This window comes from Hevea brasiliensis, chromosome 1 (assembly GCF_030052815.1).
Source record: "Hevea brasiliensis isolate MT/VB/25A 57/8 chromosome 1, ASM3005281v1, whole genome shotgun sequence".
In the NCBI taxonomy this organism is placed as follows: Eukaryota; Viridiplantae; Streptophyta; class Magnoliopsida; order Malpighiales; family Euphorbiaceae; genus Hevea; species Hevea brasiliensis.
Window position 1 is genome coordinate 121,667,445 of NC_079493.1, and position 24,110 is coordinate 121,691,554.

At 33.3% G+C, this 24,110-nt stretch overlaps 3 protein-coding genes, 1 long non-coding RNA gene and 1 pseudogene across 5 annotated transcripts; 4 read left to right on the top strand and 1 right to left on the bottom strand.

Moving 5' to 3' along the window:
* Positions 1 to 549: 549 nt before the first annotated feature.
* On the bottom strand, positions 550 to 3,367 carry LOC131181513 (G-type lectin S-receptor-like serine/threonine-protein kinase SD2-5). Its single transcript, XM_058150007.1, has 2 exons — positions 3,325 to 3,367; positions 550 to 2,199 (listed from the first exon to the last, which is right to left on the bottom strand). The coding sequence occupies exon 2, from the start codon at positions 2,093 to 2,095 to the stop codon at positions 983 to 985; it is 1,113 nt and encodes a 370-aa protein (XP_058005990.1). The 5' UTR covers positions 2,096 to 2,199; positions 3,325 to 3,367; the 3' UTR covers positions 550 to 982.
* Positions 3,368 to 4,656: 1,289 nt separating this feature from the next.
* Positions 4,657 to 13,172, top strand: LOC110645956 (protein CURVATURE THYLAKOID 1C, chloroplastic-like). 2 transcript variants are annotated; one of them, XM_058150011.1, is made up of 7 exons: positions 4,658 to 4,793; positions 4,903 to 5,011; positions 10,771 to 10,865; positions 11,146 to 11,232; positions 11,810 to 11,872; positions 12,104 to 12,141; positions 12,869 to 13,172. In XM_058150011.1, the coding sequence occupies exons 2-7, from the start codon at positions 4,909 to 4,911 to the stop codon at positions 12,921 to 12,923; spliced, it is 441 nt and encodes a 146-aa protein (XP_058005994.1). In that variant the 5' UTR covers positions 4,658 to 4,793; positions 4,903 to 4,908; the 3' UTR covers positions 12,924 to 13,172. The 2 variants fall into 2 exon arrangements, with proteins under 2 accessions (XP_058005995.1, XP_058005994.1); XM_058150012.1 differs by lacking the exon at positions 11,810 to 11,872 and having other exon boundaries at positions 4,657 to 4,793.
* Positions 13,173 to 18,310: 5,138 nt separating this feature from the next.
* LOC110645958 (transcription factor MYB106-like) lies at positions 18,311 to 20,118 on the top strand. Its single transcript, XM_021799234.2, has 3 exons — positions 18,311 to 18,569; positions 18,705 to 18,834; positions 19,261 to 20,118. Exons 1-3 carry the CDS (start codon positions 18,431 to 18,433, stop codon positions 19,967 to 19,969), a joined length of 978 nt encoding a protein of 325 aa, XP_021654926.2. The 5' UTR covers positions 18,311 to 18,430; the 3' UTR covers positions 19,970 to 20,118.
* A 449-nt stretch (positions 20,119 to 20,567) lies between these two features.
* Positions 20,568 to 23,035, top strand: LOC110645935 (pentatricopeptide repeat-containing protein At4g21065-like; annotated as a pseudogene).
* A 251-nt stretch (positions 23,036 to 23,286) lies between these two features.
* LOC131181476 (uncharacterized) lies at positions 23,287 to 23,842 on the top strand. Its single transcript, XR_009149985.1, has 2 exons — positions 23,287 to 23,408; positions 23,507 to 23,842. It is a non-coding gene; the product is annotated as an uncharacterized LOC131181476 (long non-coding RNA).
* Positions 23,843 to 24,110: the final 268 nt, after the last annotated feature.

The following is a 24,110-nucleotide window of genomic DNA, read 5'->3' on the forward strand; positions in this document are numbered from 1 at the left end:
TTGTCCTAGAAATTAAGCAATAGTTTTAGTTTGATTAACTTGGTCAAACAATTAATGGGGAAATACAATTTTAATTAAAAATTAAAATATTAAACTTTTTTACGATTAAAATTGAAAAACCAATTAAAATAGTAATTATTTTACTAATTTTCAATAATAAGTCCAATTAATAAAATTTGACATAAATTTTAAAATATACATAGGAACAACTGTGATCTTCCTAGTGAATTAAGTTGATTGGGAAAAAAAATTCTAAAGGTTTACATTAAATCACAATTATAGTAAATATTTTTAATTTTATATATTATAGTTGAACGTCAATTAATTGTTATAATTATAGTCACTATGACTAAATTGAATTTAAAAAAATTAATTATAAATTATAATATAGTCCATGAATTTTATTTAAATAATAAAATAATATATTAAATTAAACTTTATATCAAAATATATTTTTTATTTATTATATAAAACGCATTTACCACACACACACACACACACACACACACATATATATATATATATATATATATATATATATATATATATATATATAACCCATTTATTTACGTATTAAGGATCTGGTATTTGAGGCGATGAAGACGAAGCTACTACTCCCATTGGTAAAGGTTGAGGAGACCAAGGAACGCGCACTTGGAGGAGAGAGCAACATGCAGGCATCAGTATAGTGACCATGTCAAATATAAAGCATCCAACTATTGTCTGCTTGGAGCAGTCGAGCAGAGACTGTTTCAACTCCAGCAAGAAGTAAATCGTGGCCACCTTCGATGCGCGGCTGATGTTCAAAAGGTTGGGAACGTAAGAAGGTTTTTTATTTTTTTTCCTTTTTTTACTGATAAGTGGGTCCACTTTTATCATAAAAAAATAATGTCAATATTTTTACACGGAGTCAGCATAAAAAAAAAAACTCTTACCAAAGGTGTTAAGGTGTGAGGTATTACTTTGTGCCTAAATAAGTACTTCATCTTGGCCCTGAGAGTATTGATGCTGATTGTGGTTCTGAAGGTACCATAACTACTTTAGGAGGAGCTTCCACCACAGTATATGTCAAAAAGCCATAATCAGATACAGCTTCCACAGTCTTCACACCCTCTAAAATCTTCACCACATTAGACATTGAAGGCCTTTTGGTGGGATCATTATGTAAACACAAAATGGCAATTCTAATCATCTCCACAGCTTCTTCTATGAACTGCTGCATGTTAGTGCACTTATCAACCAATTCAGTTAATTGATTCTCTTCTGCCTTCTGTTTCACTATTGGTAGAAGTAAATAATCATCTTCTTCTGGCTGTGAGAGGTCCAAATTTTTCCTTCCGCAAATAATTTCCAAGATAACAATACCAAAACTATATACATCAACCTTTTCTGTGATTTTTCTGCTCAACCATTCAGGAGCCATATATCCTCGGGTTCCTCGCGTTTGAGTTATTACTTGGCTTTGGTCCCTGTCAATCAGCCTTGCCAAACCAAAATCAGATAATTTAGCGTCAAACTTGCAATCAAGAAGAATATTTTGAGGTTTGATATCTAAATGAGCTATTCTCATCTTGCAATCTTCATGAAGATAGGCTAACCCTTTGGCAATATTTAGAATGATCTTCTTCCTGATTTTCCATTCAAGAGTGCTTTCTGAATTTTTGTTGAAGATCCATTTATCTAAGGATCCATTGCTCATATACTCGTAGACTAAAAGCTTGTGAGATTTTTCAGCACAAAATCCTACAAGTCTCACAAGGCTAATATGGTGTATGCTGCCTATTGTCTTTACTTCTGCTAAAAATTCTTTTTTCCCTTGGCCAGACCGATCTAAGCGCTTCACTGCAACTTTGGTGCCATCTCTCAAACTACCTTCAAAAACTGAACCAAATCCTCCTCTTCCAAGTTCTTTATGGAAGTTATCTGTTGCAGACTTCAAATCCTGGTACGTGAAGCTTTTAGGCAAGTTTGTTGCCTGAAGCAATGAATTTTCCCATTCCTCATGATCTGCATTGCTTCCTCTTCCTTCCTTCTCTTTAGATCTTTGCTTTCTTATGTATCGAACACGTATCAAAATGAAGAAAGCTGCAATCATTGCAACAGGCAAAACTGACGCCAAAATTATCACAATTTTTCTTGATCTTTTAGTTGGAGGTGGAGGAACGAAATTGGACGGGCTTGGTTCAATTGATGGAGAAACTGTAAAAACAATGGAAAAATCAAAAAACTCATTTCACAACCTTTGCTTTTTCTGCCTAAACAACGTCTGCTATATATGTATTACTCATCGATAAATCTCCAAACCCCAAAGTCTACCATGTTTAGCTCATTGATATAGCACATCCTTTTACAATTAAAAACTCGTAAAGTTAACCATTTTTAACATTAAATTCTAATGAAAGATGTGGAGAGGTCTTGAGTCTTGTAATAGCTCTGACATGCTTGAATTCACCCATTTTTCACAAATAGTTTCATTCTCACCATAAAGTTGTAAATTTTTTTTTTTTGGAACACACTATTCCTGTAAAAAGCTCTTATTACCTCTACTATGCCTCCATTAAATTTAAACATATTGATTATTCTCCTATTTTTATTTTTATTAATTAAGAGTACTAAATTTCTAATTTTTTTACCCTAGAGTTTCTTAAATGTTTAATTTAAGTTTCCTAATTGAACTAAACTTCTTATGATTCAATATAATTATCTTTAAATAATATAAACAAGAAAATAATTTCATAGGCTTATGTTTTTACTTTTGAGAATTTTTCTCATAGGCTTCCGTTTAACTTACGAATTGTGCTACATAGCATGAATGAGTAAAATAAAAATGCAAGAAATTTTGTGCATTTCAAGTTAATGTTTTTCATATTTTTTTCTTTTTAATTGAAAGTAGAAAAACAGTAGTGAGAAGATGAGATAGTTTTGGAAAGTTAGCGGTAGGAGGTTGAGCTTTTAGTTTAGATTTTTCTTAGAAAGAATTATGGAGTGGTATTTGAAGATAAGAGTTTGACTGATAGAATGATTAATGTAGATAAAATGAAGAAAATGAATTAGAATAATTTTCAGATTTTTAAAATTTCACAAGTGTAAATATTTCCTTCCTAAATGCTACCCGAAGCACCATTCCCAAACCAAATCACCAAAACCAAGAATAAAAAGCTCAAATCGATCGGTAACACATATTCAACTCCTTAATTAAAATCCCTGATTCGATTGATCATATATCAAGAAATTAAATAGGTCTCTTGTATCCTTAATCTTGTAGCCAGCACAGATTATTATAGTATAGTTTTGATAGTTCTAAAGAAAGTAGATCATTAGTACCGCTTGTAGTAGTTCCATCGCTGCTAGAATTCGTAGTGTTTGTAGGAGTGACGACGACAGGAGGAGGACTAGTTGCAGGAGTTCCATTGCTGGTGACGACGGGAGGAGGAGGACTAGTTGGAGGAGTTCCATTGCTGTTGACGACGACAGAAGCAGTATCATTTTTCGTTGCAGTAGTTTTGATGGGGGTGAGTGAATGAGAAGGTGAAATTAGCAGAACCACCACCCATAGTGAAAGAAACAGGGCAGGACAAGAAAGAAAGGAGAGGGAAGCCATTGTTAAAGGAAAACAGAACTTTTTGTGGATGAAATTGATTACTCAGGGAACTGGGTTGTCCTCTATACATGGAAGGGAACATGTAGGGGTAGCGCGCACAATATTGTAATGCCTCCGAGAATTACCGGCCTTTAGATTGCATGTGTTTCAATCAGGCACGTTGATACGAATAAATATTATAAAAAAAAAAAAAGGGTGGGCGGGGGCGTGGGGGGTGGGGGTTGGGGGGGAGGAGAAGACTAGAAACCGAGTCTTCGTCCTTCCATTATTTCCAAATTAACGTTTGACAGCTCCCAACCAAAATTTTAGAACGAAAATTTCCATTATATTATGAATAAATGATAGACATAATATTTAAATTTAATGTCTCGTTTTACAATTTTAATAAATTTTTTTAAAATTTATTTTTATTATTTAAAATAATATTAAAAATGTAAATTTTGTTTTATTTTAATTAAAAAAAATTTTGAATTTTTAAAATATGAAATCATTAAATTTTTTATTTAATTAAATTAATAAATAAATATTAATACTTTAGACTCTTGCCAAATTTTTTCATCAAATATGAGAGTATTCAAGACGTACATTTAACTTATTTTTAATTAAAAATTAAAATTTTATTTGAGTGATAATTCCTCTCATCGTTATATATATATGCACATTTTCTTAGAAATTAAGCAATTAATTTAATTTGATTAACTCGTTAAAAATGGGGACAAAAGAACTTTCAAAGAAAATTCTCCATTAATTTATCATTGAAAGCTACACAGGTCCACAGCTTTTTATGTGCAGGGTGTGACTTCGGCTGTTGGATGTGCGTATGCGGTGGGTCTACGGCAGGGATCTCTGAAAGTTTCCTCTTTGAAAGGCTTTTGAAGAAACCCTAGGCTTTTAGTGGATCATGGCTTTCGGCTGTTTATCTATTTGTGTGTTTGGGCGTGGGCTGTATCAAAGCCCACCTTTTGTAATCTCTCTCAAATTAATGAAATTTTTTTTCAATTAAAAAGGTCAAAGTTGGTAAGAAGGACAGGTGGCATTAGAAGTTTCAACTGTAACTCTACACCTAGCCACACCTGAACATACCTCCAGTGAGGTTGGTACTCTCAACCTCCCTGGCCACAAAGCTCGTACATGTTCTGTGTTGTTCAGTGTCTCTCGCTTGCACTCTCTCGCTCTCTCTGCAATCAAAAACGTAAAATTTACTGAACCCAGTTTTGTTTTTGTAAACCAAGTTTCGCAACACTTCTCAAAATTTGATCTTTGAGGTTCCTTTGTTCTGTATTCAATATGTTTTCTTTCAGATAGACATGGCTTCCATTGTTGCAAGTTTGCCTCCTCCAGCACTGGTGGTCCCTCGTAGAAGCATCCTTTTCAGGAATCCTCTAAAACTTCTAGTTTCTTCCATTAGAGGTAAGCCATACGGATAGAATTTGTGTATTTTTCCGCTTTAACTTCATAAACTTTATGTTTCAGTTCAACTGAATTTGTTTATTTGAATAAATCTAGCAGCTATTTGCTTTAGAGCTTGATTTTTAATAATGGGGACATTTTTTTTTTTTTTTTGCTTTCTGTTATTCTTGGTGGATACTGGAAGTAATTCTGATTTTAATGGGGCGGCGTATTCAGTTTTTGATAGGTCCCAGTCAAAGCCAAGAAAATTAATAGAAGAAAATTAAGAAAGTTACTGATATTTCATTGATTACCATTACTGCTGCTACAGAAGAATATAAATAGGAAAGAAATAAAACTACTTAGTCCTATTCTTAAGGCCTCACTTTAGCACAAAGAGATATTATTGCCACGATCAACTGAGTGCTATTTGACTAAGTAAAACAACTTAAAAGATTAATGGCAGTAAATAAAAAATAGCAGCAATGCTAAAAATAGAAAAGCAGTAGGACCCTTAGTCCAAATACTTCTTATTGGGAACAATAGCTCTGGATGACCTTCTGAGGGGCTTATCAGTACCCCCCCCTTGAAGAGGAACCTTGTCCTCAAGGTTCAAATTTGGAAACCGAGCAGATAAGTCCGAAGAAACTTCCCAAGTGGCATCTTCAGGGGGCAATTGCTTCCAACGAACAAGGCTTTCTTCCGTAAAACGATTACCAAGACGAACCCACCTCGTATCCAAAATCTCAGCAGGCTCAAGAACAAAATATCCATCATCAGTGAGTGGAGGAATTTCAGAAGAAACAGGAACAGTATCCCCCACATGTTTCTTAAGTAAGGAGACATGAAAGACCGGGTGAACCTTGGATTCGGAAGGAAGCTGCAGGCGGTAAGCTAAGGAACCAATCTTTTCTTCAACCATGAAAGGTCCATAAAAACGACTAGCCAGCTTCTGAAATGCACGCCTATACACTGACTGTTGTCTATACGGTTGTAACTTAAGATAGACAAAATCACCTGGATAGAACTCCACATCCCTGCGTTTTTTATCTGTCACCTGTTTCATGTACTCTACGGAACGTGACAAGTGAAGCTTAAGCTCCTTCAAAATCTCATCACGGGTAGCCAAAACTTGATCGACCTCATTAACTGGAGAAGAACCCAATTCATACCGCGGAATCATTGGAGGATTCCTACCATACAATGCCAGAAATGGTGTCATACCAATAGAAATGTGAAAAGATGTGTTATACCAGTATTCCGCCCAAGGTAAGAATGAACACCACTTTCGAGGCTGCTGACTGGCGAAACAACGAAGGTACTGCTCCAAGCACCTGTTAGTAACCTCGGATTGGCCATCCGTTTGCGGGTGGTAAGAAGAGCTCATATTTAATTGGGTTCCAGAGAGCTTGAAGAACTCACGCCAAAAATGGCTCATGAAAATTGGGTCACGATCACTGACGATCGACCTAGGCATGCCATGATACTTGACAACTCCATTTACAAATAATTCAGCTATGACCTTAGCAGAGTATGGATGAGACAATGGCAAAAAATGAGCATATTTACTCAATCTGTCAATTACTACCAGAACAGAAGTTTTACCAGAGGAAGGAGGCAACCCATCAATAAAATCCATTGCGATGTCGTCCCAAACTTGGTGAGGAATCGGCAATGGCTGAAGTAAACCTGCTGGTAAAGTCGTAGCAGACTTATTTTTTTGACACACCGAGCACGCCGCAATATATTTCTGAATCTGCAATCGCATATGAGGCCAATAGAATTGTTGTGCGATGCGTTTAAATGTGCGGAGGACTCCAGAGTGGCCACCCGAAGGAGAATCATGGAACTCTTGTAAAAGCTGAGTAGGGAGATCAGACTGAGGAGGAATGACCACCCGATTCTTAAAAAAAATCAATCCATTCTTCCAAATGTAAGGTTGCCCAGGGCGATCAGACGCCAATTGACCAATTCGAAGCATATATGGATCAGTAGTGAGGGTAGCTTTAATGCGATCCCAAAGAGAAGAGTGTGGCAAAAATAGTGAATTTAGACTTGGAATTCCAGAGACGCGAGATAAAGCATCTGCGACCCGATTCTCTTTGCCGGTTTATAAAGTATCTCATAATCATAACCCAAGAACTTTGAAACCCAATTTTGTTGCTCGAGTGACAACTCTGCATTCCACCAAGTATTTCAAACTACGCTGGTCCGTCTGAATAAAGAACTTACGACCCAAAATATAAGGACGCCATGTTCTGATTGCCTGCAAGATGGCGAGCATTTCTTTAGCATATGTAGACCAAGCTTGCTTCGAAGGACCCAAAGCACGACTCATAAAAGCGATGGGCCGATCCTGCGTGTGAGATCGCACCAATCCCTGTATTAGAAGCATCAGTAGTGATAAAAAAAGGTTCATTAAAATTGGGTACTGCCAATGTTGGTGTGGCTGTCAAAGCATTTTTCAAAGCTAAAAAAGAAGCTTCAGCATCTGGTGACCAAAAAAATTTGCCTTTCTTCAATAAATTCGTCAATGGTTGGGCAAGAATCCCATAAGATTGAACGAATTTTCTGTAGTACCCGGTGAGTCCTAAAAACCCACGTAATTCAGTGACTGTTGTTGGAGTAGGCCAATCCAGTATTGCACTGATTTTCGATTTATCCACCTGCACTCCATCTCCAGAAACCACATGACCCAAATATTCAATTTGTTTGAGTCCAAAAGCACATTTGCTTAGCTTTATAAAAAATTGATGTTGCCGCAGTAGCTGTAATGCCAACTGCACATGCTCCAGATGAGTCTCCCATGATGGACTGTAAATAAGAACATCGTCAAAGAAAACCAAGACGAATTTTCTTAAGTAGGGGCGGAAAGCAGTGTTCATTAGCGCCTGGAATGTGGAGGGCGCGTTGCCTGACAAAGGCATCACGGATACTCATAATGGCCGTTATGAGTTCGGAAGGCCGTTTTATGAATATCAGGAGGATGCATCCTGACTTGATGAAATCCTGCAATAAAGTCCAGTTTAGTAAAATAAGAGGAACCATGGAGCTCATCTAACATATCGTCGACCGTTGGTATTGGAAAACGATCTCTGATAGTGACTTGATTAAGAGCTCGGTAGTCCGTACAGAACCTCCAGGAGCCATCCTTTTTCTTGACCAGTAGAACAGGGGATGAGAAGGGGCTAGTGCTGGGTCGAATCAACCCTTTTGTCAACATCTCTTGTACCTGTTTTTCGATCTCATTTTTCTGGAAGTGAGCATATCTGTAAGAGCGAACATTCACCGGATCAACACCCTCTTTAAGAATAATGTGATGATTAATTTCTCGCCGGGGAGGCAGCTTACTCGGCTTCTGGTATACATCAGAAAACTGAGTTAACAGATGCAGCATATTAGGATGTAGATGCTCAGGAAGTGTGGCTGTAGAGTTTTCGAGACAGATTGCAAAAGCTGTACTATTGTGCCTCAATTCCTTGGATATTGATTTCAAGGATAGAGGTTCAATTGGCTGACTGCAAATACCCTGCAAATGTCTCGGTTGGCCTGCCCATGTGAAGTCCATAGTCAAGTTCTTCCAATTACATGCCACCGTCCCTAATTGTTGTAGCCACTGTACACCCAACACAACGTCCAAACCCATTATAGGAAGAGAAAAGAACGTAGCTGTAAATGGTATACCTTGGAGAGAAAAAGCAATATCCTTGAATTTTCCGGTGCATCGCAATGGACTTCCATCCGCCACTTTAACATTGAAAGGTGTTGTTGGCCTGGCCGGCAATTTGAGCAAACCGGCGATTTTCTCATTGATGAAGTTATGAGTCGAACCGCTGTCAATGAGGACAATCAATTGACAAGAATTAAACTGAATTTCTACCCTCATCGTTCCTGTCGAAGACCAACCGGTTAAGGCATTCAAGGAAATTTCCGCTTCCGTATCATCTTCATCGATGTCCTGATCACATCCACCATCCAAGATGAGAAGCTGTGACTTAGTACAACGGTGACCAGGAGCAAACTTTTCGTCACAGTTAAAACAGAGCCCCTGTGCCCTTCGCTTCTGCATCTCGTCCCAGGTTAGTCGCTTCACAGGAGTGGAAGGTTTGCTTTTTGATGGAGAGAAATTACTCGTTTGGAGAGATGGGCGAATTGCTTTTTTATGACGAAGCAATTGCTCATCCTTCATTCGAGCTAAGCTTATTGCATCCTTCAAGGTCTTGGGTTTAAACATTCTGATCCCCTCTGCGATTTCAGATTTAAGTCCCCCCATGAAGGTTCCAACTAGTGCCTTCTGAGTCCAACCTCTCACCCTGTTACCCAATCGTTCAAACTCCCTTTGATAATCACGTAAGTCACCAGTCTGACGAATTTTGGAGAGAGATTCGTCAAAATCTTCACAGTCGGTGGGCCCAAAGCGGGACCACAATTCTTCTGAGAATATTTCCCACGATACCCCTTTTCCGGCCTCAGCATAAGTTCGTCGAAGCCATTGCCACCACTCGTTAGCTTCCCCGCGGAGGTGATATGATGCCAAGGAAACTTTTTCTGCATCTGGTGTTCCCTGGTATTCGAAGAACTGATCTACTCTGGTGAACCATTCAGTCGGATCGTCTCCGGTATATTTGGGAAATTCGAGTTTGGCGAGCTTAGCAGAGAATAGTGGCTTCCCTCCGTCTTTTAAGACTTCAGGAGTAGCACGTATCTGGCTAGCTCGGTCGCCTTCGCAGCTTGATTCCTCCTTATTGGCAAGAGAAGTTTCTGTCAATTTGGAGAGTGCCGCCTTGATATATTGTAAATCTTCTCCAAATCCTTTTTCAATTCGTGACATACTGTCCTGGACTTGACCAAGCCCAGTTTCGAGGTTTTCAATTCTTTCCTTGTTTGTAGCCATTTGAAAGGAAGAATAGAAAAAAATTGAGGCTCTGATACCAATGATAGGTCCCAGTCAAAGCCAAGAAAATTAATAGAAGAAAATTAAGAAAGTTACTGATATTTCATTGATTACCATTACTGCTGCTACAGAAGAATATAAATAGGAAAGAAATAAAACTACTTAGTCCTATTCTTAAGGCCTCACTTTAGCACAAAGAGATATTATTGCCACGATCAACTGAGTGCTATTTGACTAAGTAAAACAACTTAAAAGATTAATGGCAGTAAATAAAAAATAGCAGCAATGCTAAAAATAGAAAAGCAGTAGGACCCTTAGTCCAAATACTTCTTATTGGGAACAATAGCTTTGGATGACCTTTTGAGGGGCTTATCAGTTTTGGAGTTAAGATTCCATGATCGTTGTAAATAGGGAAAATAATAATAGGAATTTGGGCTCATAGACATTAGCCTATCTTGCGGGATTGAGAATTGAACATTGAACATATTTTTTTAGCTGTTGGTGCTTTTGTGGGAAAGTCCACCATAATTACATCTGCTATTACCTCTTAAAGTAAAAATGATGGGTAACTTTTTATTTCCGAAATTAAGTTAATGTATTTATCAATGAGTTCTCTTTTTCAGCTTCATGTTGAATTCAAGGAAATTTCTATAAAGTTGGAATCCCAAAATTGATTGTTGTTGGTGTTGAAGTTTCAGGATTGTGATTGATGATTCTAGCAATGGAATAATTTTTCAGAAGTGTTGTCATGTTTTAAGAATTGTGTATCTTTGAATATGCAAGTGAAATAGTACAGATAGGCACCTGGATTGAATTCCATTTTCATCCATGCTTTCCCTTATTTGCTATTATTCTTTTTTCTACCCTTGATGATCTTGCATTGCAGAGAGACAGAATTGTGTGGCTGTTGTTGTGAAGGCTGCTGGAGAAAGCTCCGAGTCATCAACCTCTCTTAGCATTGTTAAGTCCGTACAGAATATTGTGAGTCTCTCCCTCTACAGCTCTGTTTGATTTTATTGTCTGTGGTATTTCTATGTAGATGTATCTGTTTCCAACTTCTTTTATTATCATTCCTTCTAGTATTTGCAGTTTCTACTATCATGCAAAGTTGAATCTTCTTCATTTTGTTGACAGGAAACACGATGCTTGTTTTTAGGGTTCATGCATGCTTAATTATAATCATCCAAATTATGCATTTTACTATACTGCTCAAGTAAACATTTTATGATTTCCTGATGTATCCTTGGTTGATCTGGAACAGTGGGATAAATCTGAAGATCGGCTGGCCATTGTTGGCTTGGGGTTTGCAGCTATAGTAGCTCTATGGGCATCAGCAAATCTCATATCCGTAAGTACTATGACTCATTCCTTTGGATTTTAAGGATAATAATATTAGCATAATTGATTTGGTGGAGAGATCATGAACTAAAAATTGAATAACATGCAATTAGTTGAGGATAGTGGAAATTGATGACAAGAGTTAAGATGAAGCAATCAATAGAAACAGCAGCATACAATGATACATGCACCAATCTTTTTCTTTTTTGGTGATACAATGATCAAATAATAACAATAACCAGCATATATCATTTTGACCAAAAAAAAAAAGCCTTAATTCCAAACTAGTTGGGGTCACCTATATGGATCTTTTTTCACCATTCAGCTCATGCCTATAAATTGAGTCTAGAAAACTGAGAATACCTCATGAAGAACTGTCTTCCAAATTTACAGGCAAAACTTGGAAAGAAGTTTAAACCATACTTATTTTAGTCATATTTATGGCAGAGATCTTTAAATATGGACTCCCATCCCCTAAACACCACTCAATGCATATGCCTCTGCACACAGAACTTATCATTCTACTGCTTTTTGCCATAATGAGAAATCTGATAGTTTTAATTTTGTAATTTACTTGGCATTTATAGGCTATTGACAAGTTGCCGCTTATCCCAACTGTGCTAGAACTTATTGGCATTCTATACTCTTCGGTGAGTTTATACATCTGCTAACAGTTCCTGAGAATATCAGGGGGAAAAGAAGCAAAACTTGCAGCAATATTTATTGGCCTAATGGTTAATAAAAATTTAAGCTTTCTTTGGTCTCTTCTCTCTCTATCTCTGTTGGTTTCTCTGCAAATTATTTTGTTTCCTCGACTTATAATTACAGCATTAGTATTTTTCTTATTTTGTCAATACTGATATAAACTTTATTCATTTCAGTGGTTTGTATATCGATATCTCCTATTCAAACCTGAGCGGTAAGTAAAATTGCAGCAATAATATGCTTTGTTTACCAAGTAATTAAAATATTGTGTAGGGGATGACTTTCATATATTAAATTGGCCCTTGCATAGTTAAAACTGGATATTAAGTTCATGGAATAAAGCTCAATTTCGTCCCTGTACTTATTGGGAATGTCCAATTTAGTCATTTTTAACTTTTTATCTAATTTAGGCTAAAAGTTTCAATTTATGTTTAATTTAGCCCAAAATTAATGAATATGTGACTCACTTACCGCTTGGTGCTTGAGTTGCTTTTTTTATTTTTAAAAATTTTTAATGTTAATTACTTAGTTAATTATTTTTAATATTAATTAAATAATTATAATTAATTAATTTTTATATTTTACTTTTTTAATATTAGTAAAATGAAAATATAAAAATAATATTTTTCATATTTTCATTTTAATTAATGATATTTTTATTTTAATTTATTTACTTATAAACTATAAAAATAATTTTAATATTAAAAAAATAAAAAAATAAATATTTGGTAAATGGCACGTGTAACTCAAATGAGGGAGATTGGGCTAATTCCAGCTTAAATAAAAACTTGTAAGCTAAATTGGAATAAAATTTGAAAATGGATTAAATTAAACATGTCCAATAAGTGCTGGGGTGAAATTGAGCTTTATTACTTAAGTTAATATGACTTCATTATTTTGCTGTAATTTAACATTTGATTTGTGCTCTTTTTTGCTTACAGGGAAGAGCTATTTCAGATCATCAACAAGTCAGTATCTGACGTTTTGGGCCTGTAAATCACATTTGTGTAATTTTAGATCATGAAGCTTTTCTTTGTTAATGGGACATGCATCTTTATTAGTGGGAATGAATTCTTGACCCATATTTTTGTTGGTGAATTTAAGTTTTTGATACATCAAGTAAAATCAATGATATTACCTTGTTTTCTCCAGCTGATTTATTCCTCTCGTCGACATTCATGGAGGAACAACTGGGATTGATGTAAACTCCTACTCTGTATGAGCTAAAGAGTCCTTTATATCTGATTTTTGGGACTGCAATTCCTTTTCTTTTGCAAATACAATAAGCTCATCTTGAAACTTTGCTTATAGTTCCTTACTTGAGAATGGACGTCCATTGTCAAGTCTTTGACTCAAAAGTATATGGCAGGTTTGTTTTGAGCTGCAGTTGGTTCAGTTATTGAGCAGTATTCTAACTTGCACTTTTGGGTTAAGTTTATGCAGATTGGCTAGTTGAGAGACCAAGTCTTTCATAAGCCATTTGATCATTTTTGTTTTCACCTGGCTGGTTGACAGGAAATTTTACGTTTCTCCATTTTAGCCAAGTGTTCTTTTGTCCATGGCAGACCATGGCAGATGCTAATGAATTCCAGTGCTGTATATCTGAAGTATGAACCCATGAATTGCCTTAGTCAAATAAAAATCTACCATGTAACTTTGGCTTAATACCAAAAAAAGTTAAAAAAAAAAAAAAAAAGCCTAATATAGCCATCTGAGCTTGTCCCTCAAAATATTATTCAATATTTACTATGCCAATAAATCTGTCTGTGAGAATCTAACCAAACAACAAATAAGCCTGAACAAGAGAAGGCTAGGCCCAAAAAGAGGCTAGCATAATAAAAATGGCATTTAAATCTTGTACCATTTTAACTAACATTTTTCACTCAATGAAATCTTCTAGGAAGGCAATGGGGAGGGTTGGGGCAGCGATTGCTTGCTTCCCCGTCCCTTCACAAGAGTTTGGAATAAGAGCGGACGCTTCTTTATCAGAGAGCGAGATTGATTATCTCATGGGAACTCTCTTTTTTTTTTTTAATTTTTAATTTAATTTATTATTATATAATATAAATTTATTAATTAAAAATACATATTATAAATCACAAATATAAATTTTAAACATAATTTTAATAATATATATATTTTAAATTATAATATTTAAATATATAAAAATAATTTTTTAATAAAAATAATATATTATTATACAAAATAAGTTGCAAATTTGAAAAGGGACACTTTCTTCTAAACAATGTTATATATTAAGTAAAAATCATAATAGAGTATAATTAAGGTAGAAAATTTTTTAAAAAAGTTTCAAGAGGGAATTCTGCTTTATCTCTATAAATATCTTTTTTTTTTTCTCTTTTCTTTTCTTTGATTTCTAATGGTCACTGCAGGTATTTTTATCGATACCAATTCTTTTTTATTATTTTTTTAATAATTTTTAAATTTATATTTTTTTATGATAAATTTTAAGCATATCTCTTTAAATTTATAATTATTAATAGATTTAAGTTTTTATGGTATTTTCTCTCCTTTACTAGTGTTTTTTTTTATGTGTTTTTGTTGTTAATATTCACTGCAGGTATTTTTATCGATACCAATTCTTTTTTATTATTTTTTTAATAATTTTTAAATTTATATTTTTTTATGATAAATTTTAAGCATATCTCTTTAAATTTATAATTATTAATAGATTTAAGTTTTTATGGTATTTTCTCTCCTTTACTAGTGTTTTTTTTTATGTGTTTTTGTTGTTAATATTTTTTTTAGCAGAGTACTTTACGAGATGTAGATTTTTCTTTTAATAGGATAAATAAATTTTGAGGTTATTTGGGTCTGTAACAAGACTATTAAATCGAATAGTGAAGCTCATAACCTGTCTTTTAGTCAATTTACAGACTCTTTCAACACTATTAGATTTTCAAAATTCTTTCTATTATTTTTTATATAAGTGATTAGTTTTATTTATGTAAAAAATATAATATGTTGATTTGTAATTCTCTTTTTTACTTTATATCTAATTAATGAAATATTTTTTCAGTTTTTTATATAAAAAAAAGTTAGAAAAATTTTTTAGAGTTTCAATATAAAAAATTATAGAATATATAATAAGAAACAAATAGTTTAAATATTTCACATTATCTATATTATGATAAAAAAAAATATAAATTATATTTTTAGCTAAATAACTAAAATAAAATAAATATTTTTCTTAGAATACATATACATAAAAAAGAAAATTTTAGAAGTGTCGGGAGGCTATGGCTTCCCCTTGCCCTCCTTCTCTTTGTCTCTCTATGTGTTATATGTATTTTTAACTTAAGAATATATTATTAAATTTTTTTTAATAATTTTGATTCTAATACTCTTGAAAATCAAATCTTTACCAAACTAAACATTTAAGATATATAATTTTTTTCTTTTAATATTCTTTTTTGCGAATGTGGGTTTAAAACAGAGGGAACTATTCATAATTTCTCTTTAGAAAGAGTAGTAAGAATGTGATCATATAATAGAACATTTCATTTAATAAATGGTTATGAATATATAATATTTATAAATTTTTTTAATAGAACTGAGTTAAATAATTCATAATTTTTATCCAGACAAGATGATTTATAGAAGAAGAAGAAGAGGACATTTTAAATGGACTTAAAATCAACAGTTGATGGCTCAACTGACCCATTTTTGAAACTTATATCATCCAAAGGTGGTGAAGATAAAGGGAAACAAATGCTCAACTGCTTGAAGAAGAGGCATAACTCCAAGCAATTAACACTCATCCAAAGCATTGTCCTGCAATATCTTAGAAATAAAGCCCATCCACAGCAAGAGGAAATGCATCTCCTCCCAAGTATTAGTCTCTCACCAATCACAACCCATATTCAATTGGGTATATAAATATGGGTGTTATTTAAGGACAACTTTTAGGTGGTTTATTTACCTCTTCTAGCCTACCCATCTGTACATTTGCTCAACAAAAGCCTGAACATCCAAGCTTCAAATTGTTTTGATTCAAGTGTTTGCTCCCTTCTTTTGATCACATGTCCAATCTCACCCTTCTTGAATTTACTAGAAAATTAATTGGTGTGGACCTCAAATTTTTAATTGCATGTACATTCTCTAAGGGAAAAAAAAAAAATGAAACACTTTAAATATATTAATTATAATTAATTAAAGTGGCCCTTAAAATTTTTAAAGGTGTAACTAATATAAATTTAACTATTTTTTTTATAAAAAATAGTCTAATAATTTTTAAATTAAATATTTATATTACTATTTATATATAATTAAATAATATGTATACAATTAAAAAAATGAGTATATGAATCTTAATGCAATTATTTAATTTTAGCACCATTAGACTTATTCTTATATAAGTTGAGTTTATAATAGCCATCTGCACTTGACTTTTAATTACATCTAAGTCTAATTTGATATTATTATTTTCAGAAAATACTATTTAAAAAAGTAAAATTTTAAATATATTAATTACATGTCATTAAAATTTACTTTTAAATTTTATATATTTTAATTATAAAATAATTAAATAATTTTTGTCAGCATTTAATTTTTGAGGTTGCGTTTGATATATGAAAAAAAATTCAAATTTTGTTATATTTATAAGCATTCTAACAATTTTTTATTAGATGCTTTAATAAGCCATCAACTATATAATATGAGTTACTCAACTTAAGTGATTATATTAGTAACGTGTCTTAATTTTAATTTATATTATAAAAAATTCATAAATTTTAATTTAAATATTATTAAAATTCACGTTATTTGCTATAATTAGTTTATATAAAGTAGTGTTTAGCATTTAGTAGCATAATGTTTAGAGATTGAATAGATGATCTATTAAAAATTATCGAGAGAATATTTTAGATTCTATGAGATGATACTATTATTTTTTTATTTAATAATTAGTTTAATAATTATTTTTATTAAATACTTTTATTTAAAATTATTATATAAACAGATAATTATTAATAATTAATATTTAATTATTAATAATTAATAGTCATTAAAATAATTAATAATTACTAAAATAATTAATATTATAGAATCACTTATTAAATTATTAATTAATACTAAAAAAATCAAAAAAGTCACATTTATCATGAAATATGTATAATTAATAATGAAGCAGAATTTTAAAAATATCATTTGTGATTATTCAGTGAGTTGGATAGTTAATAAATACTGCTTGTCCTTCTTCTATTTATTATTGGATAGCGATTTTACATGCGGAACATCTGTCTTATAAAACGACGACATTTTCCATCCAGCAATTAATTGTGTATGCCGATGGGAATGTGATCCGTACGGGGAATCTATAAAACGTACACTTGCACGTATCGGCCAATTAAAATAAATTAAGAAAAGTTTTAAATTTTTTTTATAAAATAATTAAAATTCTAAATAATTAATTAAATATAGATAAATCATTTCCATCATATTCACATAAATATAGATAAATCTTTAAATTTTTTTGATCGGGACACGCTTGAAAAGGAAAGAACAAAAATGAAAGGGAAACGACCATGCGGGCATTATATGCCAAAGAACAGGTAAATAATTAAAATAAATATTTAAATTCTTAAAATAAAAATTATCAAAATTTAAATTTTTAATAAATAATTTTATAGTATAGAGAATGTCTATCTTAATTTATAAGTTTTAAAAATATATTAACATATTTATTTATAATTATTTTTAAGCTCTTAATTTTTTTATTTTAATATTTATATATTAATTTGATTAATTATTTTACTATATCATACTCATTTAATTTTTAAATTTTCTTTATAAATTTTATTTAATTTATATTTTAAATCATTTTAATAATACATGTATTTATAATTTTTTTCATTAAACACATTAATTACTTATAAATATTTTAATTAAATATCTAATTATTTAAAATTTTAAATATTTATAAATTTAAATTAATTTATAAATATAATAAATTAATTTTTATCTGCTAAACTAAACACTCTCATAATCATCCTACATATTCTTATCTCTTTAATATATATATATATATATATATATATATATATATATATATATATATATATATATATATATATATTGTTTGGTATGGCCCATAACTCTCCCTTGGGGTCATAAAAATAAATGAATTATATAATGATAAATTAAATAAAAAATTTGTGAATAAAATTAAATTAACAATAGCTATTATATTTAAAGATGATTAATGTACAGTACAATCACAATTAATCATTTCTGCTGTCCGTAATTAATAGGAAATTAAATGTGATAAAAAAGAAAGCCAAAATTAAATTGAAATAAGAATAATAAATATATATATATATACAATTCCACCGGAAACTGTCTTCATCAATCATCACCTGCTAATAACCATTCCTGGCAAATATTTTCTGGTCTCAACGAAGTTAGGCCTAAGCTCTTTTGCTTTCCTTATTCAGGTGATATTAACGTTATTATCACTTGGTTTTGGAGTTGCTAGTTATAAAATGGTGAAGACTAGTCCCTACTGTGATCACAAGGTGGAGTTGAAGAAAGGACAATGGATTCTCGAAGAAGACCAGAAGCTCTTTGCTTACATTCAAGAACATGGCCATGGAAGCTGGAAAACCTTGCCTGCCAGAGCTGGTAAATAATTTGAAAACCCAGAAACTCCATATTCTCTCTATGTGCCTTTGTTATGTTTTGAAATTTTCTTTTTTGGAAAAACAAGAAAGAGAGACATTCTTTAACACACAAATCTTTCATTCTCTTGTATATTAGGACTTAAAAGATGCGGAAAGAGCTGCAGACTTAGGTGGAATAACTATCTCAGACCAGATATTAAGAGAGGAAAGTTCAGTTTGCATGAAGAGCAGACCATCATTCAACTTCATGCCCTTCTTGGAAACAGGTAATTAAGTGTTCTTACAGCTTTATATTTTCATATTAATGTTTCCCTAATCAGAAAATGCTAAACATAAAGCATTTCAATTTAGATAATGATTGAAAACGAAGTGATTGTGAATGCTCATCGTCATCATCCAAGAAGCTCTCAATAAATTCCTTGTTCAGCTGGTCAGGGCATGCGGTTTATTGCTTCCACAGGCTCATTTTTTTCCCTATATTTGTTTAAAAAGTCGTATTCAGAGGCACCTATGGAGTGTAATAGCTGCTTCCTCCTTAGCCTTCATAAATGACTGCATAATTAACCTACAAAAGAAAGAACACCATACAATTAGTTATACAGAAATAATGTTGCCTCCCAGATATATCAGAATTTTTTTTTTTTTTTTATCAAGGGATGATCATATCTCTCTCTCCTTGTTGTTTCATTTAGGTGGTCGGTCATAGCAACATACTTGCCCAAACGAACAGATAATGAGATCAAGAACCATTGGAACTCACATCTAAAGAAAAGATTACACAAAATGGGCATTGATCCAACCACCCACAAACCAAGAGCCGATGCCTTTGGCTATGGTGGAACCTACTCTAAAGACGCTGCAAATTTAAGACACATTGCTCAATGGGAAAGCACTCGTCTTCAAGCCGAAGCAAGATTGGTCCGCGAGTCACAGCAACTCATCATGCCATCTAATGACTCTCTCAAAGCTAGACCAAAATGCCTTGACGTCCTCAAAGCTTGGGAACTTATAGTTTCCGGCATGTTCTCCGTCGACGGTGACTGCAAATTCTCCGGATTTGATGACAATTCAGCCGCTAAAATACTTAATGGTGATCGCAGAGGAGAATTGCCTCTTCAAGGCGGAAATAATGAAGAGGAATATTCTAACCAAATCCAACAAGTGGAAGAAAGATTGGGTATAAGTTATAAGGCAGTGCATGAAACGAGCACTTACTGTTCCAGTGATAATAATGCATGGATTATGGAAAGTTTTGGGGCAGCAGAGAATATTATGGAGGGATTTAGGGATGGTTTGGGTTTTGACCGCGACTCAGTGCTCATGGCAGGAGATAGCAGGAATTGCTGGAACAGCTTGCTCAATTTGGTAGATGCTTCAACGTCTGGTTCTCTCCTGTTTTGAATAGATGTTTGTGTTTCTTTGTGGGTTAACAATGGCGATCTAATTAAAAATGAGTACTGATATTCCAAGATTTTATAATTTGTACTGATTATCTTGCATTTCATAATTTCAAATATTGCACTTATTAGTAGGGTGTAAAAAAAATCGCTAAATGGAACAATCTGAATAAATATAAATTGTAATTAGTAGTTTTATTCATTTAAACATTTAAATATTAAAATTAGTTTGAAAATAATTATAAATTAAATTTTTTATTTAAGTTTAGAATTAATATTATAAAAATTCAATTTAAACTGAACTCATATATATATATATATATTAAAAAATATGTAAATAATTTTATTTATTTTTTATTATTTTAAATTAATATTTATTTTTCAATTAAAAAAAAAATACAAACAAGAGATAATTAATCCCATCAACAATTGTTGAATAATTAAATGGTATACCATTTAAAGGATTCAAATATGAAAATAAAAATTTATTGAATAAATTTGATTTGTTTAAATTTACTTTTAAGTCTTTTTTAAATAATTTTAAGAGACACAAATAAATAAATAAATATTTTTTTCATAAAAAATTTATATGCCTTGGGCCGCTGGAATTTTTTAAAATGTCAATAAGACGTAGATTTTTTGTTGGCGATCCTCAGATGATTCCTTGCTCTAAAACAAAACTAAAAAGATCCTGCTTATATGTTGCTTCTCAATCTTTGCTTTCACCTCTGCAAACTCAGTTCCCATTTCACTCGCTTCACCCTTCAACTACTCTTGAACCCATTCCCAGCAATCCTAAATCCCAAATTACATTTCCTTTCTCTTCCAGCCATACGCCTTCCTATTATGCATCCCTTCTCCAATCATGCATCACCCAAAAGATCCTTATCACTGGCAAACAACTTCATGCTTGCTTGTGCCATATGGGTCTGGGATTAGACTGAGTTTTAGCTACTAAATTAGTTAATCTGTACTGCGTTTGCAATTCTTTGCGTGAAGCCCACCTGTTATTTGATAAAATTCCTAAAGGTAATTTGTTTCTATGGAATGTCTTGAGTCGGGGTTATGCGTGGTATGGTCCTTACCAAGTTGCAATCGAGCTTTATTATAGAATGTTTGAGTATGGGTTAGTTCCTGATAATTTTACTGTTCCTTTCGTGCTTAAAGCATGTTCAGCTCTGTCAGCTGTTGAGGATGGGAGGAAGATTCATCTGCAAGTGATGAGAACTGGGTGGGAGAGGGATGTGTTTGTGGGTGCAGCGTTGATTGACATGCATGCCAAGTGTGGTTGTGTGGAAAATGCACGCGAAATTTTTGACAAGATTTCGGTAAGTGATACTGTTCTGTGGAATTCTATGCTTGCTGCATATTCACAGAACGGGAAACAAGACGAGTCACTTGCTTTGTGTAGTAAAATGGTGTTGGCGGGTTTATGGCCTACTGAGGCAACTCTTGTAACCGTCATCTCAGCCTCAGCTGACATTGCAGCCCTTCCTCAAGGGAGGGAGCTTCATGGGTTTGCGTGGAGATGGAGATTCGAGTCTAATGACAAGGTGAAAACCTCATTGCTAGATATGTATGCCAAGTGTGGTTCTGTGAAGGCTGCACAGAATTTGTTTGAGCAGCTTAGGGAGAAAAGGGTCGTGTCTTGGAATGCAATGATTACCGGGTATGCAATGCATGGTCATTCTAACGAAGCGCTAGACTTGTTTGAGAAAATGAGGAAAGAGGCAAAACCTGATCACATAACATTTGCAGGTGTTTTGTCAGCTTGGAGCCATGGCGGTTTGCTTGACAAAGGTTGGTTGTTTTTTGAATCAATGGTAAGAGATTATCATATTGAACCAACAATTTAGCATTATACATGTATGGTTGATCTCCTAGGCCATTCTGGTCGGTTGGTTGAGGCTTACGACCTTATAATGCAGATGAGAGTGGTGCCTGATGCTGGTGTATGGGGCACTTTTTTGAATTCATGTAAAATCCATGGGAATGTAGAGTTTGGGGAATTGGCACTAGAGAAGCTGATTGAACTAGAACCTGGTGATACTGGTAACTATGTAATTTTATCAAACATTTTTGCTCAGACAGGGAAGTGGGATGGAGTTGCAAAGCTGAGAAAAATAATGACAGATAGGGGTCTGAAGAAGAGCACTGCTTGTAGCTGGATTGATGTGAAAAACAAAGTTCATGCATTTCTTTCAGGGGATACTTCACATCCTTATTCTGAGGAAATATATGCTGAATTAAAGAGGTTGGAAGGGCGAATGGCAGATGCTGGGTGTGTACCTAGCACTGGGTCAGTTTTCCATGATGTGGGGCATGATGAGAAGATCAGCATGACCCGTAGTCACAGCCAGAGGTTGGCAATTGCATTTGGATTGATCAGCACTCCCCCTGGAACGATACTGTTGATCACAAAGAACCTTAAAATTTACGATGATTGCCATGTTGCAATCAAGTTCACCTCAAAAATTACAGAAAGGGAAATTGTTGTTAGAGATGTCAAATGCTATCATCATTGTAGAGATGGAATATGTACTTGTGGTGATTATTGGTGACCTGAACTAGGCAAAGCCCTCCAACTAATTTGGGTTTTAAGATTCATAACTCGAGAAGGAATCAAGCAATTATTTTGGCACAGGAGCACTGAAAATGTCAGAGGCTCAGAGCAAGGGGAGTGGGAGAGATGAGACTGAGAGAGGAAGCAATGAATGCCATTTCATAGGAGATATCTTTCTTTACATGAACAAAAAGCAAACTTGAGCAAATCCTTGAATTCTGTAGACTGTTGAGTTTATGCAAATAATCACACACAAAAAAAGAATTTTACATCATAAAATTTTGTGAAAACAGTATCCTTCTTTGGCTAGTGCAGCATGTGACAGTTCTTCTCCTCAAAGCTATTAGTTGTAAACAACTTGTCGGGGTAGGAGTTCTCAGCTACACGGAGCCAGGAATGCTTGTTGAACAATTAATGGAGGTTATGTTGAAAGTGAAAACAAAGCATCCGGTGGAAAATCCTCACCATTTATTTAGACGAGATATTTAATAAAAAAAACTTCATAAACATTAGATATTTTTTTCCTCTTAACCAAGGCATATTGAGTTGCAGATTCTGGACATATGTGAATTGTGGACCATCTCTTGTTGATTCAGTGTTCCTAAGTCATAAAAAGCCTCAATGCATGCTCTGCACATGGCATGAGGGGAGGACATGAATTTTTCATCAACAAATCCACTTAATAAGATCTGATGAGCATCTTAATTAACCTCAGGAAGATTACCAAAATCAATATAAATTCTTTCTTTCTTTTTATTTTTCAATCTAAATATTGGGTTTCAAATTTTGGTGATGGCTTCATCTACGAGGAACACAAGTGCACTGAAGGTTGCTGTAATTCTAATCTTTTGTCTGTTACTACAACCTTCTTAACCGGCAGGTAATGAACAGGCACATCAATGATTTTATTCTAAACAGAAAATTTTTCTAAGAAAATTAGAAAATTTTATTCTTGCCATTTGTTGTGTGAGTTCGCAGTTGGGTTGAAGTTTTCAAGATACAAGTATGAGAATATGAAAGAAAGGGAAAAGTTGACAGGTTCGACTCCTCCTGATTGCAAGAATAAGTGCTGGGGCTGCTCTCCATGCGCACCAGTTGTAGTCTCTGATCAGCCTCTAGGGCCCTCCACAATCTTGTCATAATCAAAATGACAACTATCCTACTGTATGGAAATGTAAATCTGGAAATAATCTGTAAGATCCTTGAAATTGATATATTATGGATTAGGAAAGCAACTTCTATGGGACAAAGTCCTGAATCCATGAAATTAAACATTTTATTAAATAAAATCATTATGATGATGATGCAACCAAAGTGGGATTATCTTCTATCTTAAGCATATTTGGCCTTTTTTTTTCTGCCATTTATTTCTATATCATGCTTATTACATATATTGAAGTGCAGGATCGTCTCATCTATATTCCATCATGCTTTCTTTGGCTTTTGCATTTCTGCTGTAGCTTTTTTGTGAGTAGAAATAATGCATTATTCAAATGGCTTAAAGCTAAATTTTATCTTTGCATTCAGTTTATTTTTAGAATGTGTTTAGTAAAAAGTTAAAAAAAATTAAGAATTAAATATT